We start from the raw sequence: 25,524 nt of genomic DNA, 5'->3' as shown, positions 1-25,524 counted from the left end.
CACTGATTGCCCACCCTGGCTACACTGTGTGTGCAACATGGCCCCTCACTTAGCCGCCTGACCCCTGCCTCCCTGTGCAGCCTTGGTTGGGCGGTTCCCCTTCCACTTACTTGCCTGGCCTCCGGAGGCTGGGGGGCTCCTGGGTCTTGCTGGCTGCCTACCGTGTGTCCTGCATGAGCCCCTGAGCTCCCCTGAGCTCCCCTGAGCCCCTGGGAATGCACAATGGGGCGGGAGTCCAGGCTAATTTTTTTGTTTTTAGCGTGATTATCCAGTTATTCCAACACTATTTGTTGAGAGAATTATCCTTTCCCTCTTGTGAGTACCTTGGCACCTTTCCTGAAAATTACTTATCGTGTATGTGTGGCTGCATTTGGGGTTATTCTGTCTCGTTGGTTTGTATGTCTGTGTTTTTGACAGCACCGTGTTGTCTTAATCACTGGTTTAGAGTACGTCCTGACACCGCTGTGGACGCCTACAGCTTTGTCTGTTTGTGGAATTGTTTTGGATTCTTCCGGTGCTGTGTATTTCAATATCGATTTGAGAATAGCTTGTCAACTTCTGCTGCGTTCCCGTCCTGCTTTAATTTTACTTGAGATTGCATTGACTCTGCAGACCAACGTGAGGAGAATTGACCGCTTAACAATCTTGAGTTTTCAGCCCATGAATATGGTCAGGATTTCCCTGATTTATATGTTCTTCCCTTTCTTCGTTTCTTCTAGCAGTTCCTTGTAGGGTTAGTGTGCAGGTTTTGTGTGTATTTTATTCAATTTATCATTAAAGATTCTGTGTTTTTTATACTATTATACAAATTATTATTATTTAAATTTTACTTTGCAGTTGTTGGCTGTAAGTACACAGAAATTCACCTGATTGTGTGTGTTGCCTTGTGTCCTGGGACTTTGTTAGCTTCTCTTTATCCAGCTGAACAAGTTCCCTTCTTTGTTCTGGTTTTCCTAGAGTTTTTATAATGAATACGTGTTGAATTTTATCAAATGCTTTTTCCGTGTAATTTATGGAGATGGTTTTCTCCTTTTAAAATTTATTCTGTATATATGAGCATTTCATTCATTGTTCTTTGAGTGTTAGGCCAGCCTTGCGCTCCTGGGATGAAATCTCTTGGTCATGATCTATTATCCCTATCACGGGGGGTCCGGGGGGGGCGCCCATCGGTCAGGTCAAGGCAGCCAGGGCCATAAGGACATCTGGAGATGGCCCATCTCCATGCTGCTTGTTTTAATAAAGAGCCTCATAGAGAGATCCCCTCACAGCACGACGGGGTATCTGACACGGACAGCCTGTGCCGCCATGAACGGGAGGAGACGGGCAGAAAATGAAACATGAGGAGGGAGGGCTGCAGACACAGTGAGAGGGGCCATGGAAAGGGGGAAGCGGGGCTCGCTTGCTCACAGCAGAGAACACAGAAAACCAGCATCTTACAGGCCGCCTCAGAAGCCAGCAAGCTGGTCACAAAGGAAGGAGAGAGAGAGAGCGTATAGATACAATAAAGTTCATTCATTAATAAAACACAAACCAATAATAGAAACAGAAAAGGAATAAGAGAGACCAGGACTCCAGATCCAACACGAAAAGGCTGATGGGGAAATACTGTGAATCTAGTATGACAATAAATTGATATTTCATAACTTAAGATGAACCAGCAAAATTTTCAAAAGACATGAATTCTCAAAACTGACTTGGAAAGAAAGGGAAAATCTAAATAGCTCTATGTCTATAATTGGAAGACGTACATGTGTCCTTAAAAACATTCCCACAAACACCCAGGATCAGGTGTTGAGAGAGGTCGTAGCAACAGCACACGCTCCCCCAGAATGCAGACAGTGCTCACCTTTCCTAGGCCAGCACTGGGCTGATGCCAACACCTGAGCAAGGAGTCTAGGAGAAAAAATACTGTACGTCACTCGCCAACACTGTAGCAGAGATCCTTAACGAAACATGAGAACGTTGGCTGTCCCAGTCCGTGATAGGGGCTGTCTCCGCTCACTGCTTCTGCGTCCTAGCAAGAGGCTCCGTGAAGCCGTGGGCACAGTGGGGCGGGAACGCGAGCACTTTGTGTGACTGACGTATTCCCTGACGGGAGTTGGTGGCATCAGGGCAGAAGTGGAGAGGGTGGTAGGGGCAGGGACAAGTGTGGGGTGGGGGCGAGCCTGCCCTCCTGGGGGAGGTGGCCTCCGTGAACTGGAGGCACTTGCCCTGCTGCCCCTGTCTGTCCAGTGCCCTCTGTCTGGACGGCTGTTCCTGGTCCCAGGCCCTGGGTGTGGCTGCCCGTACCCGTTGTCCATCAGGGTGGCTGCAGAGGTGGCCGGGGGGCGTGCGCAGCGAGGCAGGCTCTGTCCAGCACGGTGAGAACAGGGGGACGAGGTGACAGGAGTGGGGACTATGCTTCCATGGAACACACGTGGCCATGCCCAAGAGCTCTGGGGTTTGGAGGGCGTGGCCAGACTCCTGTAACGGGATGTCCCAGCTGCGGGGTGCCGTGGGGTGTATGCAGCGCTGGGCATGAGGGGGCTGGCGGGAGCCTGGTTGGGGGCACACGGGAGCAATGGACGAGAGGCGGCTGGAGTCTGGGTCAGTGCCCGAGGGTCGTGCTGCTCTCAAGAACGAGAGGAGAGAGGCTTTGGGAAGGGCGACCCCAGGGCTTTGGCTGGAGGGACTAGAGGGACGGAGTTGCCGTGGGTGGGCCTGCGGGGGGTGGGCGGTTTGGGCATGTGGAGTTCGAGATGCCCATTGGACATCTGGGTGGAGGTGCTCAGTGGGCTGCTGGCGGGACCAGGCCCGAGTTCAGGCCCAGGTGTGGGCGTGCCTGGGGGATGGTGGCACGCAGGTGACTTCAGGCCACGAGGCTAAAGGAGAGCCCCAGGAGGTGAGCATGGGGGGCGAAGAGGGTGGTCCAGGGCCTGAGGTGCAGAAGCAGACACGGGAGGTCAGGGAGGCGAGGAGCCAGCAAAGCCCCTTGAGCAGCGTGGCCCCATGCTGGGAGGGGCCGTGGGGTGGGAGGGACTGTGGGGGTCACAGGAGGGGTGCAGCAAGGAGAATGGGGGGGCCCAGTGGTGCGCGGCGATGTGAGTGAATCTGAGGGGAAGAACCATATTCCACGCTTTCCCGTAATCCGTTGGTGGCCTGGTGGGAAGGGTGCTCACGCTGGGGTCCTCGGGCGGCCCCTCCCAGGCTAGCCTGGGGGCTCCTCTCCGTCCCGCTCCCCCCGCCTCGCTCTGTGCTGCACCCTCTGTGTGGCCCAAGGGCAGGTGTCAGGGACCCAGGCCCAGGTCAGATGGTGTCCCCACGCCTGCCGCGCAGGGTCCTGCAGGGAGTAGAGGGGCATCAGCCTGCAGCCCCAATGGTCAGGAGGGCTCTTTTCCGGTGCCTGAGCCTGCAGAAGGCCCGAGGGCAGGGTTCGCCCCAGGTGTCACTCCGTCCAGGGGGGCCGTGGGCACCCCCCAAGCAGGTGAGGAGCTGGTCTTTTCAGTCCCTTCGAGGTCACACTCAGAACCACAGACCTGGGCCCGGCCACCAGTGTTCTTGGCTCTGGAGGTGGGAGAGCCATCCTGGCCCACAGAGGCTGTGGTCCCAGGGATGTCTGCTGCCACCCTGCTCCCCCAAGTTCATGACCTTGCTGACCCCCAGGGGGCCCTTCCCCCAGGGAAGGCTCCTGGCTGGTCCTCAGGCGGTGCAGGCGCTGACCCCCAGACCAGGGGGCCCAGGCCGTGGCCCAGACACGGCTTACATGTGGGGTGTGCAGCGGCCATGCGGGTGTGATGGGCGCTGTGGGCCGTCCACCCCAGTCCAAGCTCACCCCTGTCATTCTCTCCCTCCTTCCTCACCCTTGTCGCTGCCTTCTCCATCTGTGGGTGTGTCTGTCTGTCTGTCTCTGGGCCTCCAATCCTCGTCCCCTCCCGTGGCTGCCCTGTGCCTCTGGCTCTGTGTTTCCTGCTGGCTCTCCTGCTCCTGTTCCCTCTTTCACCACATGCAACCCCTGCCTCCCTGCTCCTGCTCTTGTCTGTCTGGTTACCGTTCTGCCGCCCGGCCCGTCTCCGTGGCCTTCCCCTCCCTCCGTCCCTCCCTGTCCTCTCTCTTCTCTGGCTCCCACCCTGGCCTGCCTCAGGCACACGGCGCAGCAGGAGACCAACAAGACCATCGCGGCCAGCACTAGCGCCATGAGGCAGATGACGGAGCTCCTGCGGGGCTGCTCCCGGGTATGTGGCCCTGGAGGCTGTGGGGGGCTGGAGGGTGGGAGGGGGAGAAGGCCTGGGGCTGGGGGGCTGTGGCAGGGGGGGCCCTGGGGTGATTGGTGGGGCCAGGATGCTTGTGCTGGCCTGGGCAGAGCTCAGTGCGCTCGGTAGGCACCCACCGTATGCCGGACGCTGCTGCGGAGGCCCTGAGTCCTGGCCTGGTTATCTGGACGGAGACGGATGGCACCCCTTCCCCCCCACCTCCCTGTCACCCACCCTGCCACCCCTCACCACAGCTACTGCTGTTCCCAGGCCACGCCAGCGCCCATCATCAGAGCACACACATAATCGCCGTGGTCGCAATTGCCAGCATCCTTGGAGCCACGGCCCCTCCACAGCCCTGACCCTCATCACATCACCTTGTGCCCCTTCCCCCATGCAACCCTTCCCCCACCACTGCAGCCCCTCCCCCACCACTGCAGCCCTTCCCCTTGGCCACTTACTTCTGTTCACCCCCTTTTACTAGGTCAGCAATCCCCATCTTTGTTATCCAGGTCCTGTCCCATTCCCCAAAGGTTGGAAGATGTGTGTCACAAAACGTTAAATACTCTGAAACCCTCGGCCGTCCTGGGACAGGGGCTGTGACCACGAGTAAAGTTGTAGCTGGTCCTCGCTCAGCACATGCTGCCCCGGGCACCTGCGCAGCCTGGGATACGGAAGTGCAGCCTCTGCAGACAGAGGTCGGACTGTGGTGTGGAAGGTGCACAACAGCTTCGTGACAGGCCAGAGAAGCTGACACTGCCACTACCCGATGACCACAGCGGTCCACTGAGCAAGAGGCCGGTGCAGATGCCACGTGCAGTGTGGCCCCCAGTGTCTGGAGTGTCCAGAAAACGCAGGCCTGTGCCGACTGCAGGGGTCGGGGCTTGTGTGGCTGGGAGGGGAGCTGGGACGGGCTGCAGGGGGTCCCGAGGAACTTTCTGGGGTGATGGAAATGTTCTGAAACCAGCTGGTGGTCACGGCACAACTAGCAGTTATGAACCATTGAGTTAAAATGAGTACATTCTACTTAGGAAAGGTAAATTATCCTCTCATGGAAACGTAGGCCCAGCTGCGAAGTCTGAGTTAAGCTTTGATTATTGAAGGAGCGTCTGGGGAGCAGGGGTCCACTGTCCATGACGGGTGGACAGCGTGTGCCCGCCGTCTTTGGCTCTGGGACCTGCTCAGCACTCTGCTCTGCCCACGATTTAGTCATGGCCTTGGTGGTTCAGGACGACACACGAGTGCCTGGTCCTGGACGCTGGTGCAAATCGCTGTGGCTCTTTGCAGGGGGAGGTCGTGTGGACAGCACCATCGTCCACACTGCTTCTGCGGTGTGTGTGTCACCTTCTCACGTGTGGCTTTGCTCTCTGCTCTTGGGCTCTGGGGGGTCCACGCCATGCGTTTGTTTGCTGACTTGTCTGAGGGCGTGTCTCGGGCACCTCCCACTGTTGGCTCTGACAGTTGCTCACGTTGAGCGCTTCTGGACGTCCTGCCTGATGCTGTCCTCAGCCCTTTCTATCTTGAGGGACGCTGAGGCCCGGAGAGTGTCTGCGAAGCATTGCAGCCAGCGAGGAGTCTCAGCTAGATTGCCACTCTGGTTTTTCCGGGTCCACAGTCCCTGTTGTCACCTGTGTGCCCTGAGACTCCGAGCTTGAGTTCCCTGGGGGGGTGAAGGGATCGCCTTTAGCCTAATGTGTCCTTCCGTGTGTCCACTCACCCACGTAGCCACCCGTCTGCCCATCCATCCACCCATCTGAGAGCCCAGCAAACACTGATTGAACACCTACTGTGTGCGAGATGCTGGGAGAAGGACATCGATGAGGCTCTCATGGCTCGGTGGTAGGACAGCCTGAGTGGGAGGGGCTGGAATTGCTCCCTGCTCCCTTGGAGAGAAGGCTGTGCCCGTCACCTGGGGCTGATGCTGGGTCACACAGCGCAGAGAGCACTGAAGAGTCCCTGTGCTTGGCTCTGTCCTGGGACACACGTAGGGTGCCCCTCGCGAGAACCTGCCCCAGACACCACACAGGGCTTCTCAGCCACAGTCACATGGGGACCACGCTGAGCCCTCTGAAAAGTGCCCATCGGAAGGCCGGTGCCCCTGACCCTGCTGTCCTGCAGGGGGTCACACGTGGCGGTGGAGGGGCGGGCACCAAGCTCGGGGGCCGAGTTCCGGTGGGAGATAGAGAGAAGCCTCCTGGCAGGGGGCGGGCTGTCTGTGACTTGAGATGAGGGTCGGCTTCTCCTAGGGGATGAGGGGGCAGGAGGGGCCAGGAGTCCACATCGTGGTCCTGGGGCAAGGGCACAGGGCATGGGCGTGGCTTTGTGCCTGTGCCACGTGGAGAGGCATGAGGGTTGGGTCCTGGCGGCCTGGTGGTGCTCACACAGACCAGAGCAGGCAGCACCAGGTTCTGGGGCCCACTTGTCCGTCCCCTTGCTGGGCCAGCTCTGTGCCAGCATCATCCTGGGCACCGGGCGCGTTGGTGAACAAGATGTGAAGTCTTGTTTCAGTGGAGGGGTGGAGGCCGTGCGCGCTGCCGAACGCCTGCCGGTGGGAGGGAGGGTCGATGAGTGCGGTTCTGCCACTGGGGGCGAGACCCAGCCTGGTGTGTGATTCTCCGTGGGGCCCTGGAGTCCGCGGCCTTCGTGGCCTGGCTCCACCCCCGGTGTGGCCCTGAACGGGCCACTCAGAACTCAGGCTGAGGCTTCCTGAGCTGTCAGGTAGAAGTCATGACACTTCTCGCTGTGGGGACCAGACACGCATAGCGTGTTGGAGCAGCGCCTTGCTCTGTGGCCGGGGTTGGAGAAGCGGGATCGGCTGGGATGGTGTCAGGTGGTGGTCAGGGCAGTCTAACAGCAGCGCGGTGATGGCAGCGTGAGACTGCGGGGCGGGGGGGGACGGGGCGCTGGGGAGCTGAAGCGCCCCAGGGATGGAGGAGGCCACGGGCAGGACAAGGCCTCGGCTGTCCTTAGAGCCCACGTTCTCTCTTTGCAGCAGGAGCGACTTCAGCTGGAGCGCCTGAGAACTCAGCTGTCCGATGCTATTCAGTGCTACGGTGTGGTGCAGAAGGTGTGGCTCCCCGGGGAGAGGGTCAGCGGGGGGTGGGCCTCGGGCCCCGGTGCGTGCCCCCCCCCCCACCCGGCAGTGTTGTCCCTGGGTTGGCCTGGTGCGGTCCCATCCCCTAGAGCAGAGGGAGGGCCAGGCCTGTAGATGGCCGGCAGCTGCCAGGAGCCGCACCTCAGAGCGTGTGCGGTGAAGGACGTTTACCGGCGGCTGCTGCCCGAGAGGCATCTGGCAGCTGGAAGAAGACCTGTTCCGACAGGTGAGGACGCCGAGACCCAGGACTTACGTGTGGGGGAGGGAGCCATCCACCAGATTGTCAGCAGAGCCCAGCCCGGCACCCAGCTTTCCCGAGGCCCAGGACAGCTTGGTCCTGTCACGGAGCTGAAGGCGGGCTCTGCTGTGAGGCCTTGTCCGCTGCCTTGTGCTTATCTGACCATTTCTTCTCCTCCCCACGTTTTCTGTTCTCCTGTCTCTCTCCATTCTTTAACAGAAAATTGCAGAAAAGTCCAGAGCCCTGCTTCCCACGGCACAGCGGGGTGGCAAACAGCAGGTGGGTGCCGAGTGATTATTGTGGCCCGTGGACGTTAGGTGCCGGCACAGCGTCCAGTGCCCTTTGTGCTTGGGGAGGAGCGGGAACCACTCGGGGCAGAGGCCCCATCTGAGGGGTCTGACTTGATGAAGAGTCTTTTCAAAAACTGGCATTTTGTGGGCACCTGGGGGGTTCAGTCAGTTAAGCGTCTGCCTTCGGCTCAGGTGGTGATCCTGGGGTCCTGGGATCGAGCCTTGCATCAGGCTCCCTGCTCAGCGGGGAGCTTGCTTCTCCCTTTCCCTCTCCCCTTACTTGTGTTCTCTCTCTCTCTCGGTCAGATAAATAAAATCTTAAAAACAAAAACAAAAACAACAACAACAAAAAAACCTGGTGTTTTGACCTTAGTTCCGTGGTATGGGCCCAAGACGGAGTCCTGAGTGTGGATAGTTCCGCTTGCTGCTCGGGACTGACCTGGACCTGACCAGCCCTCCTGGGAGCAGAACCTGATAGAAATGGGAGGCGTGTACGCCCAGAGTCCCGGATGAGCAGGGGAGAGAGTGGACAGGAACAGCGTTTGACCGTGTAACGGCTGAGGATTTTCCAAGGCTGTCCAAATATTTCAAGCCACGGCTTGAAGAACCTCTGTGATAAACAGGATAAATGTACCCTTACTCATATCATAATAAAATTTTGAAAACCAAAGACAAAATCCTAAAAGCAGATTAAAGCGCAAGAAAAGAAGTCACGTCATTTTTCAAGGAGGGACAAGACTTACGCCTGACGTCTGAGGCAGATCCCTGGAAGCCGGACGACATGGGGAGGTGTCGTTAAAATGCTGAGAGAAAGTCATTGCTCACGTGGAGTTCTCCACTCGCTGAAAATATTTTTGAGAAGTGAGGGTAGAATGAAAACATTTTTAGAGAAACATACAGGGATGGAACTTACCATCGACAGAACTGTGACAGGAGCTGAGGGAAGTGGTCCCGGGCAGCCAGGCAGCTGCGGGAAGGGGCCGCGCGTCCTGGAAACACTGACATGTGGATGCATCTGACTTCACGTTGGCTGTTGAACGATGCTCCCTCCCTGTGGGGCTGGCCTGTGGAGCAAGTCCAAGAGCCTGGCTGGCGGTAGCAAGGAGGACGAGTGAGCGGCGTTTGCATCCTTGGAGAAGGGACAGGAGCCGTGGCCTCAGGCAGCTCGCGGTAAGCCCGTGGTGCATGTCACCTTACGTGGGGGACACCGAAGGACAACACGAGAGTATGAATTATTCAGTAAGTTAATAGAAACGTGAAGTAATAAAACAAATCTGACTAATTTAAAAGAAAGCCAAAAAGAAAAAATAAAACAGGAAGGAACACAGGAAACAAGTTGTAAGATGGCAGATTTATACCAAAGTTGTTTATAACTCCATTAGAACAGCCTGACCCCTCTGATGAAAAGGCACAGATTGTCAGACTCGGTTAAATACCCATCCAGTATCGTGTTGAGAATTAGAGTTACACCGCGCGGCCCCAGAGCCAGGAAGACTGGCGCCCCGGGCCCGCGTCAGAGTGCACGTGCCTCGCGGGACAGCGTGCTAGGTCAGATGTAAGATGCGGTTCTGCCTCCGTGCCTGATGACATGGCCTCAAAGTACACAGGACAAAACCAGCAGTAATAAAAAGGAAAATAGTGAATCCACAGTCACGGGTGAAGATCTTAACAAGCCTGTTGAGACGACTGGTGAAGGAAACAGGAAAGTTCGGTGAGGATCTGAGGACTCGGCCCCTGCCAGATGGTCGCTGCAGACGTGGCCACCAGCCACAGGAGAGCGTGTGTTCCTGCCGGGTGCACGGTGCGGTCTGGACCCTAAAGCCGGTCTCCACGGGTTGCAGGGGGATGACACGACCCCGGGTACGTTCTCGGATCAGCGCAGTTACACTCACATTGGTACCAAAAAGGCAATTTCCAAGCTTGGGAATGAAAAGAATACAGTTTGAAGGAACCCATGAATCAGAAGAAATCACAGTGGGAATTGGAAGCCATCGTGAAGTGAACAACAAAGACAATGCGACGAATCCAGACTCGGGTGCAGCCGCCGCAGAGCTCTGAGCGCGTCTCTTGGAAGGAGGAGCGTGTGAAAATCACAGAGCTTGTTCTCAATCTCAGGGAGCTGGGAAAGCAACACCAAACTAAAGTTGAAGAAAATAGGAAAAAGCAGAATCAATGAAATATAAAATAGATGCATATTGGACAAATCCAACAAAGCCAACATTTGTTTTTTTGGAAGGATTAATAATAAATCCCACGAGATTAGTCATGATACAGAGAGCACAAATTATTGGTATCAGGAGTGACAGTGACTGTGTCCTGGATACCACACACTAGGAAAAATAGAAGTTTGAAGATACTATGATACAACTTTATTTACGTCAATAAATATGACAGCTTGGGTGAAATGCAAATTTTTCTTTTAGAAAAGACATACAGAAAGGCTGGAAAGTCTGGTATTTTTTACAGAAATGAAATCAGTAATTTCCATTGTTAAAATCCCACCAGGAAAACTTTAGATCTAGGTGATTTTAATGGTGAATTCTTCCAGATATTTGAGGAATAAATATTACCAGTTTATACAAACTCTTAAATACAAAAAGAGGGAATACATATCATCTTGCTTTACGAGGCCAGCAAACTGTGATTCTGAATTCCTATGAGCGTGTCACAAAAAGGAAAGTAACACGCTCTCTCATGAGCATAGGAGAAAACCCCTAACCAGATCACTTGTAGGCTAGATGTAGCAATATATAAAAGGGTAATACATCGTTACAAAGTGGGACTTATTCTGGGGGGGTGGAGTTGGTTTACGTTCAGAAATAACGCACGTAAACTGCCGTGTTCATAGAGTCAGAAAATCTGCTCAATCATCTCAATAGGGAGAGAAGAGCACTTGGTAAAATTCGGCACCCACCGAGGGCAGGGAGCAGAACTCTCAGCAGGCTGGTGGATGGGAACGCCTTTAATCTGGTGGGGGTGTCCTCACAAGCCCTATGGTTAGCACCCCACTTTGCTGAGCTGTTAAAAGCTTCCCTCCTGAGACTGAGGACGAGACGCGGGGCCTGCTACTGTTCTTTTCCCCACTGCACTGGAGGGCGTGTCCACTGCACTAAGACACAAAACAGAAATAAGGTGTGAGCAGAACTGGGGAGGAAACCCCCTCAGAGACAGCATGACTGCATTGCTGGGAAAGGTGGATGAATCTGCAGTAATTCAGAGCTAATAAGTGATGGAAGCAGGGTCAGTATACAAGAAAACAGTGTGTGCTCGGCCGAAGACAGTGTGCAACTGAAATTTAAAAAGTGAAACCATTTGTAATAGTGTCAGGACTAGGAAGAAGCCTTCGAAGAGCTGTTTGGGCAAGGGTGCTGCCGTGCAGTAGGGAATGGAGGGTCCATTCAGGGCTCGATGCTGGGTTGGCCAGGGTTTGAACTGGGAAAAAGGATTCTGTTGAGCAAATGACCAGTCCGAGTCCAGACACCCCTAGCCTTGCATCTTGGTTTTGGAGTCACCAGGGAGACAGTGCATTCAGTCCCTGCGAAGAGAAGAGCCAGCAGGATCATCTCCTGCAGTGGGCTTGTCCCCTGTGGCCAGCGGGTCCCTCCTGGCGGTTGATGCAGGGCCTTTGGCTTGCACGCATCCCTCTGGTGCTGCATTAGAAGGACCCTGTCCCCTCCCCGCAGGGGACAGACACAGCAGTGGGCTTGGCCAGGTGCCATGGGATGCACGTGCTTTCGCAGAACAAAGGCGTCTGCCTTGAGTCTGAAACAGGGAAAGACGTTGTCTTACGAGCCAGCAAGCCTGGCACAGCTGTGAAGCCTCTGTCTCTTGGTGAGAAAGTGCTCCAGGCCGTGGTCCGTTCTTATGTGGCTGAGAGGGGCCAGGAGGGCGCATGCCCAGGACTGCCATTGCCAGCAGGTCCGTTACTGCAGCCCGCCTCCCATGCGCGGAAGCACTTCGGCCGGGTCGTGGACCTACATGTGAAAGATACGGCAAGGAAGCCTCTAGGGGATCCCACAGGAGTCTGTCTTCACATCTTTACGGCGAGCAACATTTCTTACACAGATGAAGAAGTCCCAAGTATAAAGCAGATCAACTCGACTTCTTTAAATTAACACATCGTTAAGCGAGTGACAAGGGAATCTACAGTGTGAATGGTGTTCGCGTACGCATCTCTGGGAGGGACTGATGTCTGTAAGCCATGACGATCTCTCAGAAATCAGTAAGAAAGAGGCAGACGACTCATTTCAAAAACACAAAAAGGCAAAAGCCTTAGGCACATCATGAAAGGGGACAGGCATGTCATGAAAGGGGACGTGCACGTGGCCAGTAAGTGCACGAACGTCCTCAGAAGCAGGCCGAGGGTGCCCACGGTGCTCGGCCACTGCCTGTCCCCTCGCACACACCCGAGCGCTGGGAGGCTGTGGGGCAGCTGGAAGCCTGTGCCGATGGAAGCAGATGGACGCCACCCCTCCGGACACTGAAACGCTTCCCGGAGTCACACATTGTCTCTCCTTGTGACCTTGCAGTCCCTCCCCAAGTGCACGGCCGGTGGAGATGCACATGTGTGTTCACCCGAAGTCACGCAGAAGAACGCTCATAGCAACTGACGCGGTAGCACAGCGCTGGGAAGACAGCCAGCCTGCGGTGCGGCGGCCACATCATTTGTGCTAGATTCCCGCACGGAGCCCACAGCGCCAGGAAGAGCCAGCCGTCGCCAGCAAGGCCCACCGTGTGATCTCAGACAGAGCGTCAAGCCAAGGAAGCCTGAAACCAGAGAGGAGAGAGGTCAAAACCAGGCCAAAGTAACGGGCGGTGTTGGAAGCCAGACGCTCTTTCCCTTGGTTGGGGGCAGCGTGACGGCTGGGAGCTGAGGGGCGTGTCGGGGGTCCCAGTGATGTTCTGTGTCATGCCTCAAGTCTTCTCTTTGTAAGAATTCAGACCTGTGCATTTCTGATTTTGCGTTGGACTGTAGATGTGTTGTTTTTCAACATTTTTTAAAAAGGAAGAGAATGGTCAACATTGTTTCTGAGAAATTATGAAAGATTAGATTATTTCCAGGAATTGTGCAAACTGTAAACAGTGAAATGACATACTACCCTATTCAACACAGGGTGGCTGTGACACTGCTCTCACAGACGTCAGGGCTGCTGTCTGCAGGGTGGTGGTCCTGGCGGGAGCGAGGGGCGCCCACCGCCCACCTTCTCCCATCTGAGCCGGGTGCCGGCTGTGGCTGTGAGCAGGTCAGCCCTCTGGCATCAGCCCTCCGGGCTGGGTCCATGGTCAGTCTTAGACTCGGTCAGGCCCAGCCAGTGGGCAGTGCCGGTGTGTCTGGGCTGATTGCTGCCCCTTGATGGGGACGGTCCACAGCGTGTGCTGCCGTCAGCCGGCTTGGCGTAGATTTCCGCCAGAGCTCCATGTGTTTGCGGCCACAGTGGGAAAGACATGCTTCATCTCCATGAGTTCGCTGGAAATCCTGTCCTACTTCCCCACCGGGCACAGGGCGGGGGTGCTTCTGGCCTCTGGGCCCCAGTGCTGTCATTTCACGTGGGTGTGGGGGGACGGATTGCCATAGTCATGCCAGTTTTGACATTCTGGACTTTGACGAGTCTCCAGAAAGTTCATCAGCTAACAAACAGAGTCATTTATTATTTGGAGAAATTGATGACCAGCCTTGGGCTGCTAAACAGAAGCAGTTTTCCCAAGCCCGTGACTGGCTTGCGCTCTGACCCCTGCCCTCCCGTCAGGGTCATGGACGTTCTTGCGCGGAGCCTGGGGTCGGAGTGCGCGAGAAAGCGGCCTGTTTCCCAGAGCTCCCAAGAACCTGGGAGCCTGCTGCGCATTCTCCCCGCCTCGGCTCTTCTCACGGGAAACCTCTCTCAGCCCCGCGGTCCAGCAGTCACATTGGTTTGTGGGTTTCTTCCGTACAGAGTGGGACCCAAACCATTGGCCTTGGAGGGAGGAGAAAGCCGTCTTTGTTGGCCGCCTCTCGTGCTGGAAAACCATCACACGGCTGTCCCCTCTGCACCGGCCCCAGCGCCTTGCCAGCAAATCCCTAATCCCCAAACTGGGCCTTTGTGAGGAGAATAAAGGGGCGCTTTCTGATCCTTTCAGGAGATCAGGGGTCCAGGCCATGTCTTGCTGCCCTGTCTTGTCGTGAGCTGCTGAGGGGAGGGCTGGCCGTACCTGTGCAGGTGAGGGCATGGGGCACCCTTTGCCCCAGCTGTTGGGCCGCTTGCACGGGCCCCTGAGTCCAGGGAAGGTTACATGTAATGTCCTGGGCCTGTGTGTCCCCCACGGTGTCTGACCGCCTTTGCCAGTTGGTCTGTAGGCGTCATGGTGGTTTTTCCAGCTCCTTCTCCCGGGGTGTGTGCTTGCCATGAGCCTTCCTGCGTTTCTGTCCCCGTGCACAGACGGGCGCCCTCGGCAGCTCTCACCACGGGGGATGGTCAGGTGTATCGGGGAAGCTTCCCGAATGCCATGCCCAGGCTGCGTCCTTGTGGAGCGGGTGGCTGCGTGGCCTGGCCCGGGACAGGCCCCTGGGGGAGGTGGCTCTGGCGCTGCTCCTGGGGGCAGCAGGGTCCCTCACGGCTTCCCCTCCTGCTTCTGCCAGGCTGTCATCTTCATGTGCACCGGCCGATGCAGCGAGGTGATTCGTCCCGCTCACTCCCCTCCCTGACTCTGGTTGGGGGGGGGGGCGTCAGCCGCATGCCATGGGGTTGGAGACGGGGCTGGGTGAAGCCAGCGAGGGTTGCACCCTGGGGTTTGCGTCTGGGCCGAGGCGTGAGCGTTTGGCGAGGAGACCCCCCGCACAGTCCCTTTGGTGGGTGTGAGGGTGCCTGGCAGCGCCTGGAAGGGAGGCGGGATGGGTCAGACCAGCGGCATAGCTGTCATGAGCAGCTGGGGAGGTGGGGGGGGTCCTTGTCCAATTCTGCAGATGAGGACACTGAGGCCCTGAGAGTGCGGTGCTGGGCCAGAAGCCATGGCTTGGCTCCGTGCCAGCCCCTCCTCCGGCCGTCCTCCCGGCACCGCTCACTTCCTCCCGCCCACACCGGGAAGGGGAGGTGGTGATTGCCACCTTGGACCAGTAGTGCTTGTCAACAGATTTTTTAGCTCTTTTATTTAATGTTCATCTATCCACGTATTTATTTCTGTAAAGGCCTCTGCTGACTCTGGGGGAAGAGGTTCCGCCCGCGGTAGTGTGGTGTGGGGGCAGAACATGGGCTTTGGAAGGAGAACTGTGTTAGCGGGGCCTCACCACGCCCTGTGGGGGACCCGCACTGCCACCCTCTACCTGAGTGTGAGCGTACCCACCTTACAGGTCGTGAGCCACGCTGCAGAGAAGGAGCACCCGGCCTCCCGCCTTGTCCCTACCGTGGCTCCTGGTGTGGCCATCTCATGGCCACCAGGGCCTTCTGCAGACCTTTGTCAAAACTGAGCAGAAATCGTTGTTTGCGTGACTTGTTGGTTTCTGTGCCCAGCCAAGTCCATCGGTGCATGGGACTCTTGCTGTCTGTCCACCATACCCCGGGCTTGGCGTGGGGCGGGCCAGCACCGGCCTGGAGAGTGTGCAGGAAAGGTGGTGCTCCCCCCACTGCCGAGACCATCTGAAGGCTGCTGGGGGGGGGCATTCTGGGCCGTGGCATGGCCAGCACCCTGCCCCCTGGCCCCGAGTGGCATAGGAGGGTGGGAAGGTGGTCTTGTCACGAAGGGAAAGGAGAGAACAGGCAGGTGGTAGCCTCCGAAGCCTCCTTCCGTGCTGCCCAGTGTGGCATGTGCTGGAGACGTGGAGCCTCAGACGGAGGTCCCATGAGGGACGGCCAGCCCTGCCTTTCAGTCCCAGCCCATTGCCCAGACACACGTAGGGGGTTGACCAGGGCTCGGGGCTTGAATTGGGTGACTAGGGGTGGCGGCTGCCCCCTGCCATCTGCCCAGCACTGTCTCTGGGCAGGGGGAGGGTGCTGTCCAGCACTGTCTCTGGGCAGGGGGAGGGTGCTGTGGTCAGAGTCAGTACCTGGGGCTGGACTGAGGGTAGGAGAGGAGCCAAGGAGGCCCGGGTGCAGTGTGGGGGATGGAGCCAGCTGGGGAGGAAGCTGCTCCAGCCAGGGGCTCAGGCCGGTCCCTCCCACGCCTCTGGTCTGGGGTGCACCGTCCTCTTCGCTTCTCGCCCTGGAGCTCCTATGTGTCGGAATTGGAATCCGGAGCCCCAGCTTTACATCCTACCTGTTCTGGACTCCGTGGCCTCTTGGCCTCAGTGTTCTCCTCAGTAAAATGGGCTCAGTGCTCCCTCGCAGGGTGGTGGGGAGTGTTGGAGACAGTGGGCTGGAAGGAGCTCCGACATGCTGGGAGGGTGGAGCCAGGGTCACCAGTGGCACTGCCCATCCTGCAGCCTTTCCTGCTGACCTTTTGATTCCCTTCTCTCGCACATGCACACAGGTGTACGTACACACCCACGCACCCACACGTCTGCCTGACGTGAGGCAGAGCTCGGCTGACCTGGGGTGGGACGGTGGGGAGCACGCTGAGAGCCGGCGTCTGGCATTCTGACGGCGGGAGGGGCTGAGGCGGGCACATGGGTCATCTTTGCTGTTGTACGTTTTCCGCCTGAAGCCGTGGTTCCAGAGTGAGACCCATTCCCGCATCCTGCACTCCCTCACTCCTGTGGGGTGTGCAGGATGGAGACGACAGCCCCCCACAGGCATCCCTGCACGCCCACTCAGCACCTGACTCAGCCTGACTCCAGGGGAGGGTGTCCGCTCACTTGTGCGCAGAGCCCCGTCAGAGAGCAGATCGTTAATTGAAGGAAAAAGCCACATTTAATTGAATTCCAAAATTTGGTAAATTAAGGCAATCAATACAGAATTAAAGGATATAAAAAGCCCTCTGGCTCCCCTTCCCTGGGACCCAGTCTCCGCGAGGGCGTGTGCAGGACACGCTGCCCCTGGTGGTGTGTGCACACTGCCATGTGGGAGGCCATGTCTCCGTGTCCGCAGCCCCTGCCTGGCAGCTAGACCCCTACTGTGACCCGTGGCCGCCCCCAGAATGGGCTTTCGGTGGGTTCACAGCCCTGTGAGAAGGTGCAGCTTGCGTCCACGTGTGAAGGGGTGTTTCTCGGGTGTCACCGAGAGCTGGGAACGCGAGGAGTCCCTGCTCCAGCACGGCTGTGGGTGGGTGGGTGGGGGGCTGCCGAGTGTGCCCTGAAGCCAGGTCTGGGATGGCCTGAGGTGGGCTCGGGGCATCCGCCCAACCCCGATTCCTGCAGCAGCCTTGTGAGCACCTCCCCCACGCAGCAGGCCAGAGGTCCCATGGCCGCAGCCCCCATCAGGGCTGCAGAACCTGGGCTGTGGGTCCTCTCCCCTCTGAGAGCGTGGGCTGGGGGGCCTGCTGACCCCCGGAGGCCCCTGGTGCCCAGAGCCGAAGCTTAGCCCAGATGGGGAGCTGCCTGCCATGAGCCCTGGGTGAAGCTGTGGCCTGGGCTGGGTGGCAGCCGGGCGCACTGCGCTAACTGGTGTGTTTCTGTTGCCAGCAGAGTCCCCAGACCACTTTTGCTGAGCTGCCTGATGATGAAAAGATCTTTAATGGGGGTGACAGCATGTGGCAGGGCCAGGAGCAGGTACTGCTTCCAGAGATCACGGAGGAGGACCTGGAGGCCATCCGGCTGCGTGAGGAGGCCATCCTGCAGATTGAGGTGAGGACCTGGGCTGGTGAGTGTGTTGGGGGTGGGTGTGATGGTGCGAGTGACGCTGCCACTGGCCTCTTGTCCCTGGGTGCTGGAAGTGCATCGAGAACGCATCAGGGATGCTGGCTCTGCCAACAGAGGGGCCCGAGCCCCCGGGCACCCCCGTGTGTAGCTGTGGGTGCATTCTCTTCCCCCCTGGGGCCTTGTCCTGGCACCAGGGAGCTGATGCTGCTGACCGAGGGCAGGGCCCTGGGCGTGAGGACATGGGTGGGCTGAGGGCCGCCCTTGGGAGAGGTCAGGAGCTCCTAAGCAGATGGGGGCCCACCTCTGAGAGCGAAGCTGCAGGAGGGGCCCCCAGAATGGGGTTCCAAGGAACACCTGTGTGAGTGGGGTTCTTCCTGCATCGGGCAGCCCAGGCCTGGGTCCTGTTCTGGTTCTCTCTGTGGTGACTAGGCAGAGAGTGGGCTTTGCCAGGGGCGATCGGCCCTGTCAGCCGAGATGGAGGGGCCCGGGGCTCTGGGCCCATCTAGGACCTGGAGTAGCATGGGACCTGCCTGAATTCAGCCAGTTCCTTCTGCGGCCCTCAGAGCCTCGTGGGGGTCAGCAGGGGGACCACTGTGGCCAGCCTCCTTGGGAGCTCCGCCCTGCCCCACCCTACTCAGCCCAGCTCCGCCCCACCCATCTACGCCACGCCCCATTTGGACCAACTCCGCTCCACCCTGCCCAGCTCGGTCCCTCTCAGCCTAGCTCCTCCCAGCTGCGCCCCACCCAGCTCCACCACGCCCCTCAGACCAGCTCTGCCCCCCCCAACTCTGCCCCACCCCCACCCTGCCCCACTCCGCCCTGCTCCACCCTGCTCAGCTCATCTTTGCCTAGTGTAACCCAACCCCGCCCCACCCTGCTCGGCCCACTCAGCCCCGTACTGCCTTACTTCACCCAACTCTGCTCTAGTCCACTCGGCCCTGACCCGCAGCCCCTTCATCCCTGCTCTGCCCCACCCAGCTCAGCCCTGCCCCACCTAGCCCCACNCACCCTGCCCCCCCAGCCCTGCTCAGCCCCTTCATCCCTGCTCTGCCCCACCCAGCTCAGCCCTGCCCCACCTAGCCCCACTCTGCCCCACCCTGCTCAGCCTGCCCCACTCCACTCCCCCCAGCCCTGCTCTGCCCCACTCAGCTCACCCCCGCCCCACTCAGCCCAGCTCAGCTCCCCTCAACCCTGCTCCTCCCTGCTCTGCCCTGCAGACCACGGCTGCTTACAGGCACTCTTAGCACAACTGCCCTGGGGTCTGGACTCAGCTGTCCTCTGTACTGACCCCCGGCCTCTCCTGGGCCTGAATGAAGCATGCTTTCCCAGCCTGGGCTCCACCCTCCCATCACTGAGTATGGCCTGGGGCAGTCCCAGGTTCTCCCTGGGCCTCATATTCCCTCCTGTGGGAAGTGCTGGCCTGCTCCGGTCATGGCTGCCCGAGTCTTTGGAGTGTTGGAAGGAGGGCTGCAGGGCCACACTGTGCGGCCGGCCTGAGACAGCCCTGCCCCAGACAGTCTCCCACATAGTCTGCAGGTTGGGCTCTGCATAGCACGAGGGCCTCTTCTCGTTTCCATGGGGAGACTAGAGTTGAGAGGGAAAGCACCTGTGTGCAGGTAGAGCTCTGGGGACACCCAGCGTGGAGGGCTGTGCCTGGGTGCTTCGTATCTGCTTACTGCTCCAGGGATGGCCATGCTGGCCTCTGGGCCCCTTCCTGACACTGGTCCTAGGTGGGTCATAACCTGGGTGACCCCAAACCTCCTAGGGCCCCTCGGGGCTGGGTGTCAGGGCTGCTGGGGTGGGTGTTGATGGCCGGTGGCCTCCTGGTCTGTGGCCCTGTCTGTGAAGTGGCCAGGGACGTTCCTGTCTTGCTGGGAGCTCAGGCTTTAACTGGGCGTGGGCGGGAGGAGGCAGGACAGCTGAAGCACCCAAGTAAGCTGCGTCCAGGGTCTGCTGTCCCTCCCCACCGTGGGCTGGCAGATGACCGCGTGGTGGGCCGCTCAGTCCCCAGGCCTGTGTGCTGCCCCTCAGTGGTTTGTCCTTCCCTCGCAGCTGTGCCGGAACCAGTGCCGGCGCTGCCGACCAGCCCCTGCTCCTCTGTGGCCTCGGCTTTCGCCTCCCAGGAGTCTGGCCTGCAGGGCTGAGTCCCCACTTCCCATTCCCACTGGCCGCGTACCCCCATCCTGTGCCCTCCGCCGCGGGGCACGCACAGCAAGGCCATGGCCAGTCTGGGCAGAGCCAGCTCTCTGGGCTGCAAACTCTCATGTTCCTTCTGGCCCGAGGTCCCTTCTCTGAGCCCGTTTCCTAGTCCTGTGGGGCTGTCAGAAACGGGGACCCTCAGATGATGGGCTGTGGGAAACTGCATCTGGAGCCCTCGGCTGAGCCACCTGTCTTGGGAGGTGTCCTCCCCCTGAGGAGCAGAAGGTATGTGTCCAGGGCCTCGTGCTCCAAGGCTACGGGCGAGGAGGCCCCTCACTTCTTTCTCCTGGGAATGAGGCTGCTCCGGGAAGTTGGCTTGTTCGTTGTCCTCACAGCTGCAGCCAAGACCACCTGTGGTCCAGTGTGGCCTCTCACCACCAGGGCAGCCAGCCGGTGCCCGCAGGAAGGGCAGTCTCCCTGCGGGGCCTGGAGGGGTGGCTATGGATGTAGCCGGAGCTTCCTTGTCCCCTGTGCGGAGGGGCTGGCTGGCCTTCGGCAGCTCTTGGTCACAGAGGGGAAGTGGAGGTCTGGCCCAGGGTCCCAGCCCCAGCCATGCCACTGCGTGGATGTGGGAGTGCCGAGGGGTCTCTTCTGGAAGCTTCAGTCTATCTGTATGATAGGACCATGACACCAATCTTGGAGACTGTAGAAAGGGTTAAGGGAGCGTGAAAGCCATTTGTTAGCCCCCTGGTGACAGTATGCCACACTATGCCAGCTGGACTGCCTGGCAGGGCAGGGGCCTCACCTGGGCAGAGCCAGACCTGGTGGGTGTGGGTGGGGCAGGGCCTAGCTCACAACACCCCCCTCAGGCTGCCTCACCCCTCCCTGGGAGCTCCTCAAGTTTACACCCCAGTTTACACCCCAGCCCCAGTTTCCACCCCCGGTTTCCACCCCAGTTCACATCCTGCCAGGCCTGGTGTGGCTACTGCTGACTAGGGGTTCACCCCGGTGGGAGGCTCTGCTATCACCAGGGCACTGAGGTCGGCCAAGAGCCCGGCGCCAACGCAGTAACGGCGAGGGGGGCCTTGCAGGGTGCCGGCCTTCTCCCGGGGAAGGAAGACTCTCCTGTCTCCAGGTGCGAGGCTCCTCCCAGTTTCTCCCCGTGGAGGATCCGGTTGCTTTTGTGACCCAGCCTTGGACATCACGTGGCCTCACCTCGGCCCTGTTGGTTAAGGCAGTTATGAAGGCAGAGGTGTGCCGCGGTGCCTTGTTAGGAATAACGTGGCAGGTGTGTTGGGGTGGCTCCCAGGCCCCGCGGTACCGTTCCGTGGAGCACACACACTTCCCTTGGTCCCCTTCCACTTTGAGCACACTGGCGCGTTTCTGGCCAGACCCTGTTCCTCCAGACACTCCAGCGGCTTCGCCTGTTTCCTTCTGTCGGGTCTTGACACAGGTGCTGTCCATCTAAAATCCCAGTCCCCTGCATTGTCGAACACACCACATGAGGGGTGACCTTGCTGTGATTTTTCTCCTCGCGGGAACGGAGCCCGTGGAGGCAGGGACTCTCGTCTGTCGTGGTCATCGCAGTGTTCCTACCCCAGAGGACACACGACACGATCTGGGTGCCCGATGACTGTTTATTGAACAAGTAAATGGCTGAGTGGAAGGATGAGGGATGGGTGGATGGGAGACGGCTGGAGGCGGGGACAGATGAGTGGATGGATGGGGGGCCGGACGGATGGGTGGTGGGTGGAAGGATGAATACGTTTCGCGTGTTGGGCTCTACGGCAGATCTGTGACTTAATGAGAGGGCTCCGTTGCCTGTATTTATATGCCTCATTTTATCAGCCCTCACAAAAGCCCTGCGAGAGTGAGCACTCCTGTGTTCCAATTTTATCCGAGACGATGTGGAGGCTTCGAGAAGCTACGTCACTTGGCCCGGCTGTGCAGCTCGTGTGTGGCAGAGCGGGGCGTGAGCCCAGGCTGTCTGACTCAGGAGCAGGGCTGTGCTGGCGGGTGGCGTGCCTGACCCCTGCCTCTCCGTCAGCCTCTCTCCTGGAGGGGGAAGGGTGCGGTCCCCCAGGTGTGCAGAGCCCAGGAGCCTGGTGTGGCCCTGTGGCCCAGCTCTGCCTGCCTACGGCCGCTTACCTAATCCTGGTTGAGGCTGGCTCTTCCTGTCTGGACGATGGGGCGGTGCCTGGCCTCCCAGGGGCCCCGGGAGGTCAAATGAAACGGGCACATGCCTCTAGCCATTGCCAGCAGGTAACAGCCCCGCTGGTTGACGGAGCTGGGGCCCAAGTCGTGTGTCCACTCCCAACCCGGGCAGCCCGCTGGGCCCGACTGCCTTGTCTGCACTGGGCTCCCCCTGCTGAGCCCACCTCACCCGGTCTTACCTGTGAGGGCTGGTGCTCCCTGCTCCCCTCCGGAGCAGGTGTCCCCTGACCCAGCACATTAGCGGCTCTGTTGCCATGGCTGCCAGGCAGGCCCAGGAGGGAGGAGGCTGGGGATGAGGAGGGGCAGGAGGGGCCTCTGGGCCGGGCCCCCTGGCCCAGCTCCCCTCCCTGAGGTCGGCACCGTGCGGCCGGAACGCGGGGTGTGGGGGGTTGATGTGGCTGACGACTATGAATAAGTGAGCAAATCAGTGAATCCTGGTGTTCCGTTGGCTGGAGCAGTTCTGGTTCCGGGTGGATGGTTGCCAGGATCCTGATTATAAGAAGAGCTTGGGTAATAGAAACAGTGCCGTGTGTTTTCTTTCTTTTCTTTCCTGAAAGTGAAGGGAACACACAGGTGCACACACGTGCACGCACACGCATGCACACACATTGAGGTTCCACTGTGTCCCGTGCAAGGTTGTTACTCCGCGGTGCCAGCAGTAGAGGAGAAAGAAGATTCCGTGAGAGCTTTTAATGAGTTCTAGTTTTAGAAGCAGTCAGGGAAATAATTGCATGATTTAAACATTTACTAAGTGAAGGTGTTTTGAGTCTCTCCCTGTCGCCCACTCTCCTGCGCTCTGGTGCCACAGCTGGTGCCGCCTGCTGTGCCTGGAGGGCGCCGTCCTGGGGCAGCTCTGGGGGGCTTCTGGGCACCCAGTGCAGGCCCACCTTCCTTCAGGCCCATGACTAGTCTGGCTCCAAGCCCCCGGCCCAGGACACCGAGGACCAGGCTTCTGCCGGAACGTGGCTCCCACCCAGGCTCCTGGTGGGACCGACATCTTGGGCCCCACCTGCCCTTGGCATCCTCCTGCAGGAGCTGAGGCGTTCCCAGGTGTCCAGGCACAGTGACTAGAGGGGCACCATCCCTGCCAGGGGCCTGCGCCCCCATGTTCCTGTTCCGCCTGCAGCCTCCTGCCGCTGAGGCCGCCCAGCCGCACCTCCTCTCTTGGGCCCTCCTCTCCTGGCAGATCGCAGCCTCTGTCCCCAGAGCCGGCCTAATCTCACTGCCCCATCCGTTCTGCAGATGGCCATTGGATGCAGGGGTGAATGAGACACAAACCCCTCACCCCCAGGAGGTCCCAGTGCCTGGGAGCTGTCTCGCAGGAAGCACACACCTGAGAGCCGGCACAGCTGGGTGAAGACCCTTCCACGGAGCACCGCCTCTCTGCCGCTCCCCCCCCCCCCCCCCCCGCCCCGCCCAGGCACAGTGGGCAGCTGTGGGCGGGGACTTGCAGGAGGCTGCTGCCTAGGGGTCTGGAAGGGGTGTGCAGCCCCAAGCTCACCAGCCCCTCCCCGTAGTCTGCTTCCCTGCCGAGGGTAGCCCGTCACGTGTGCCCCCTTGCAGCATCCCTGTCCTCCTGCGCACGGTCCTGCAGCCCTCGGACCTGGCGGAGACCAGCTGAAACACATGGGGCCTTGGGACACCCTCTCATCCTTCATTCCTCCCCAACACAGCTTACTTACTGCTTTGAGCAGGGAAAGTCTTTTTTCAAAAAGATTATTATGATGGGGGATGTCTTACAAAACGGAGAATGCTGGGAAGTAGAGAGTGCAAGCAGCCCAAGAGCTGGGAAATCGGGGTCCTGCTGCATGGGGCAGAGGGCTGGGTGAGGGCTCTCTGGGTCAGAGGGTGCTCAGGCCTGGGGAGGAGAGGAACTCAGCTCCAAGTGGGTTCCCAGGCCTTTTGTCCTGACAGGTCGGGGATGAGCAAGCATTCCGCTCACCTTGTAGGAGGCACAGAGTGGGAGCGAGGGGTCCTGTCCAGGGTGAACAGCGGGGTGCCGTTGGGTCTGTCACACATGGGGAAAAGTCCCCTGGAGAAGGGGTTGTCTGCAGAAAGCATTTTCCATAACAGCAAAGGGGGGGGGTGGTTCTTAGTGTCACTGTTCCCAGGAGCCCAGCCTGAGCTCCTGTTGAAGATGAGGATGTTACTGTGTCACTGACAGAGGGTCGTGGGTCGTGGATCTTGGGGGTGAAGCAGGGCCTCAGGACGGTCTGCAGGGGACGAGGGCTGGCCTTGTTCCTGCAGCATCAGCTTGGAGGCTGGTGTGGGTCAGGGGTCTGCGTGTCGGGCGTTTTGAAAAGTGGGAGGCCTGGGATAAAGAAGCGTGTGTGTGACAAGTGCCCTGGATTGCCAAGAGGCCAGGGAGTGGGAACCTCCCAGGTGCGCAGCCCTGAGATGCGGGCAGCCCTGAGGTGCGGGTGTCCCTGAGGCACGGTCCAGGGGGGGTCACCGCGTGTAGGGTTCCCCCTCCTCCGCACTGCTGCTTTTGGCGCACTGAGGGCTCTGAGAGTTGGAACATGGCAAGTGCCCGTGCATCTTCGCTCACACCACCCGACCAGGGGCTGCCTGCTCCAGGTGGCCTGTCTGCTGGGCCAACCGGGCATGGACAGGAAGCCCAGGTCGTGGCCCCCCCGGCTCTGTCCTACTCTGGGCAGGGCCCCATGTGTGGGCCTGGCAGGTGTTACAGTGTGGTTGGGGGTGATGGTAGGGACCTGGACGGGGCACCCCAGCTTGAGGTGGGCGGGCCGGTGACGGCTGCTGGCGGTGTTCAGAGGACGGCTTCCTGCAGAAACCTGCCTGGGAGGGGTCAGGCCCTGGTGGAGAACGTCTGCACAGCCGGCCACAGCGGTGGTCCTAGTGTGTTGGCAGCAAGAAGCCGGAAAACTGCCTTGGCCACTGCATCTTTCAGGGAGGCCTCCCCCAAAGTCCGGAGCGTGAGCCAGACTGGGGACACCGTGTTCCGTCCTGGCCATCCCAGGTTGTTGGGGCCAGTGCTACGCCGTTCAGGGAAGAGTGAGCACCGCTGCTGTGCTGTACGGAGGCCGCCTCTCCCCTGGCTGGCAGCCTGAGAGTCCCAGGCCCCTGGGAGCGTGCTGGGCTTGGGTCCCCTGCTCCACAACACCCCTCCCTGGCCTCTCCTTTGCTGAGTGAGGCTGTGTCCCTAGGCAGCTGTGGCCCCCAGCTGCCCCTGCCCATGGGACAAGAGTGCACACCCATGAATCCTGCCCGTGTGGGCAGCTGTGCCATGTGACCTCCCTGTGTGCTGACTCCCAGGTGTCGTGACTGCCAGGGGTGCCCCACAGCTGTGAGGTCTGGGTGGGTAGTGACCTGGGGTAGGCCAGCCCAAACTCAGGTGTGATTGCTGGCTCCAACATTGATCAGTCACATCCCTTGGGAGAGACCCTTAACGTCTTGGTGACTTGGCTTCCCCGTCTGCACTGTCTGCAAAGTGGGGGTGCCGGCAGGTGTGCTCACATACAGCGCGGGGAGACTGAGTCACCTTAGAGGAGCTAAGAGTCTCAGAGTCCAAGTGCACCTAGGGCCAGGCTCAGGGCCCCCAGACGAGCCTCAGTGAGAGAGGCCTCTATGACCAAGCCGGAGGTGGGGTGTGGCTG

At 59.3% G+C, this 25,524-nt stretch overlaps 1 protein-coding gene across 22 annotated transcripts in view; it reads left to right on the top strand.

The window, feature by feature from the left end:
* TSNARE1 (t-SNARE domain containing 1) overlaps window positions 1–25,524 on the top strand; it is a 102,784-nt gene that overhangs the window by 64,578 nt on the left and 12,682 nt on the right. For 20 of the 22 annotated variants that reach the window (XR_004627955.1, XR_004627954.1, XR_004627956.1 and 17 more), the window contains 4 exons: window positions 4,121–4,211; window positions 7,222–7,296; window positions 7,781–7,840; window positions 17,378–17,539. Coding sequence is in view for 17 of the 22 variants with exons in the window: in XM_034668690.1 (XP_034524581.1) it covers window positions 4,121–4,211; window positions 7,222–7,296; window positions 7,781–7,840; window positions 17,378–17,539 (388 nt within the window). In the remaining 5 variants the exon portion in view is untranslated. The remainder of the gene's footprint in view (window positions 1–4,120; window positions 4,212–7,221; window positions 7,297–7,780; window positions 7,841–17,377; window positions 17,540–25,524) is intronic. The other 2 variants (XM_034668685.1, XM_034668699.1) reach the window with 1 other exon arrangement.

The sequence above is a fragment of the Ailuropoda melanoleuca genome, chromosome 9, assembly GCF_002007445.2.
Source record: "Ailuropoda melanoleuca isolate Jingjing chromosome 9, ASM200744v2, whole genome shotgun sequence".
Classification (NCBI taxonomy): domain Eukaryota; kingdom Metazoa; phylum Chordata; class Mammalia; order Carnivora; family Ursidae; genus Ailuropoda; species Ailuropoda melanoleuca.
The sequence above is the reverse complement of the archived record's forward strand: the minus strand, read 5'-3'. Positions and strand labels throughout refer to the sequence as shown.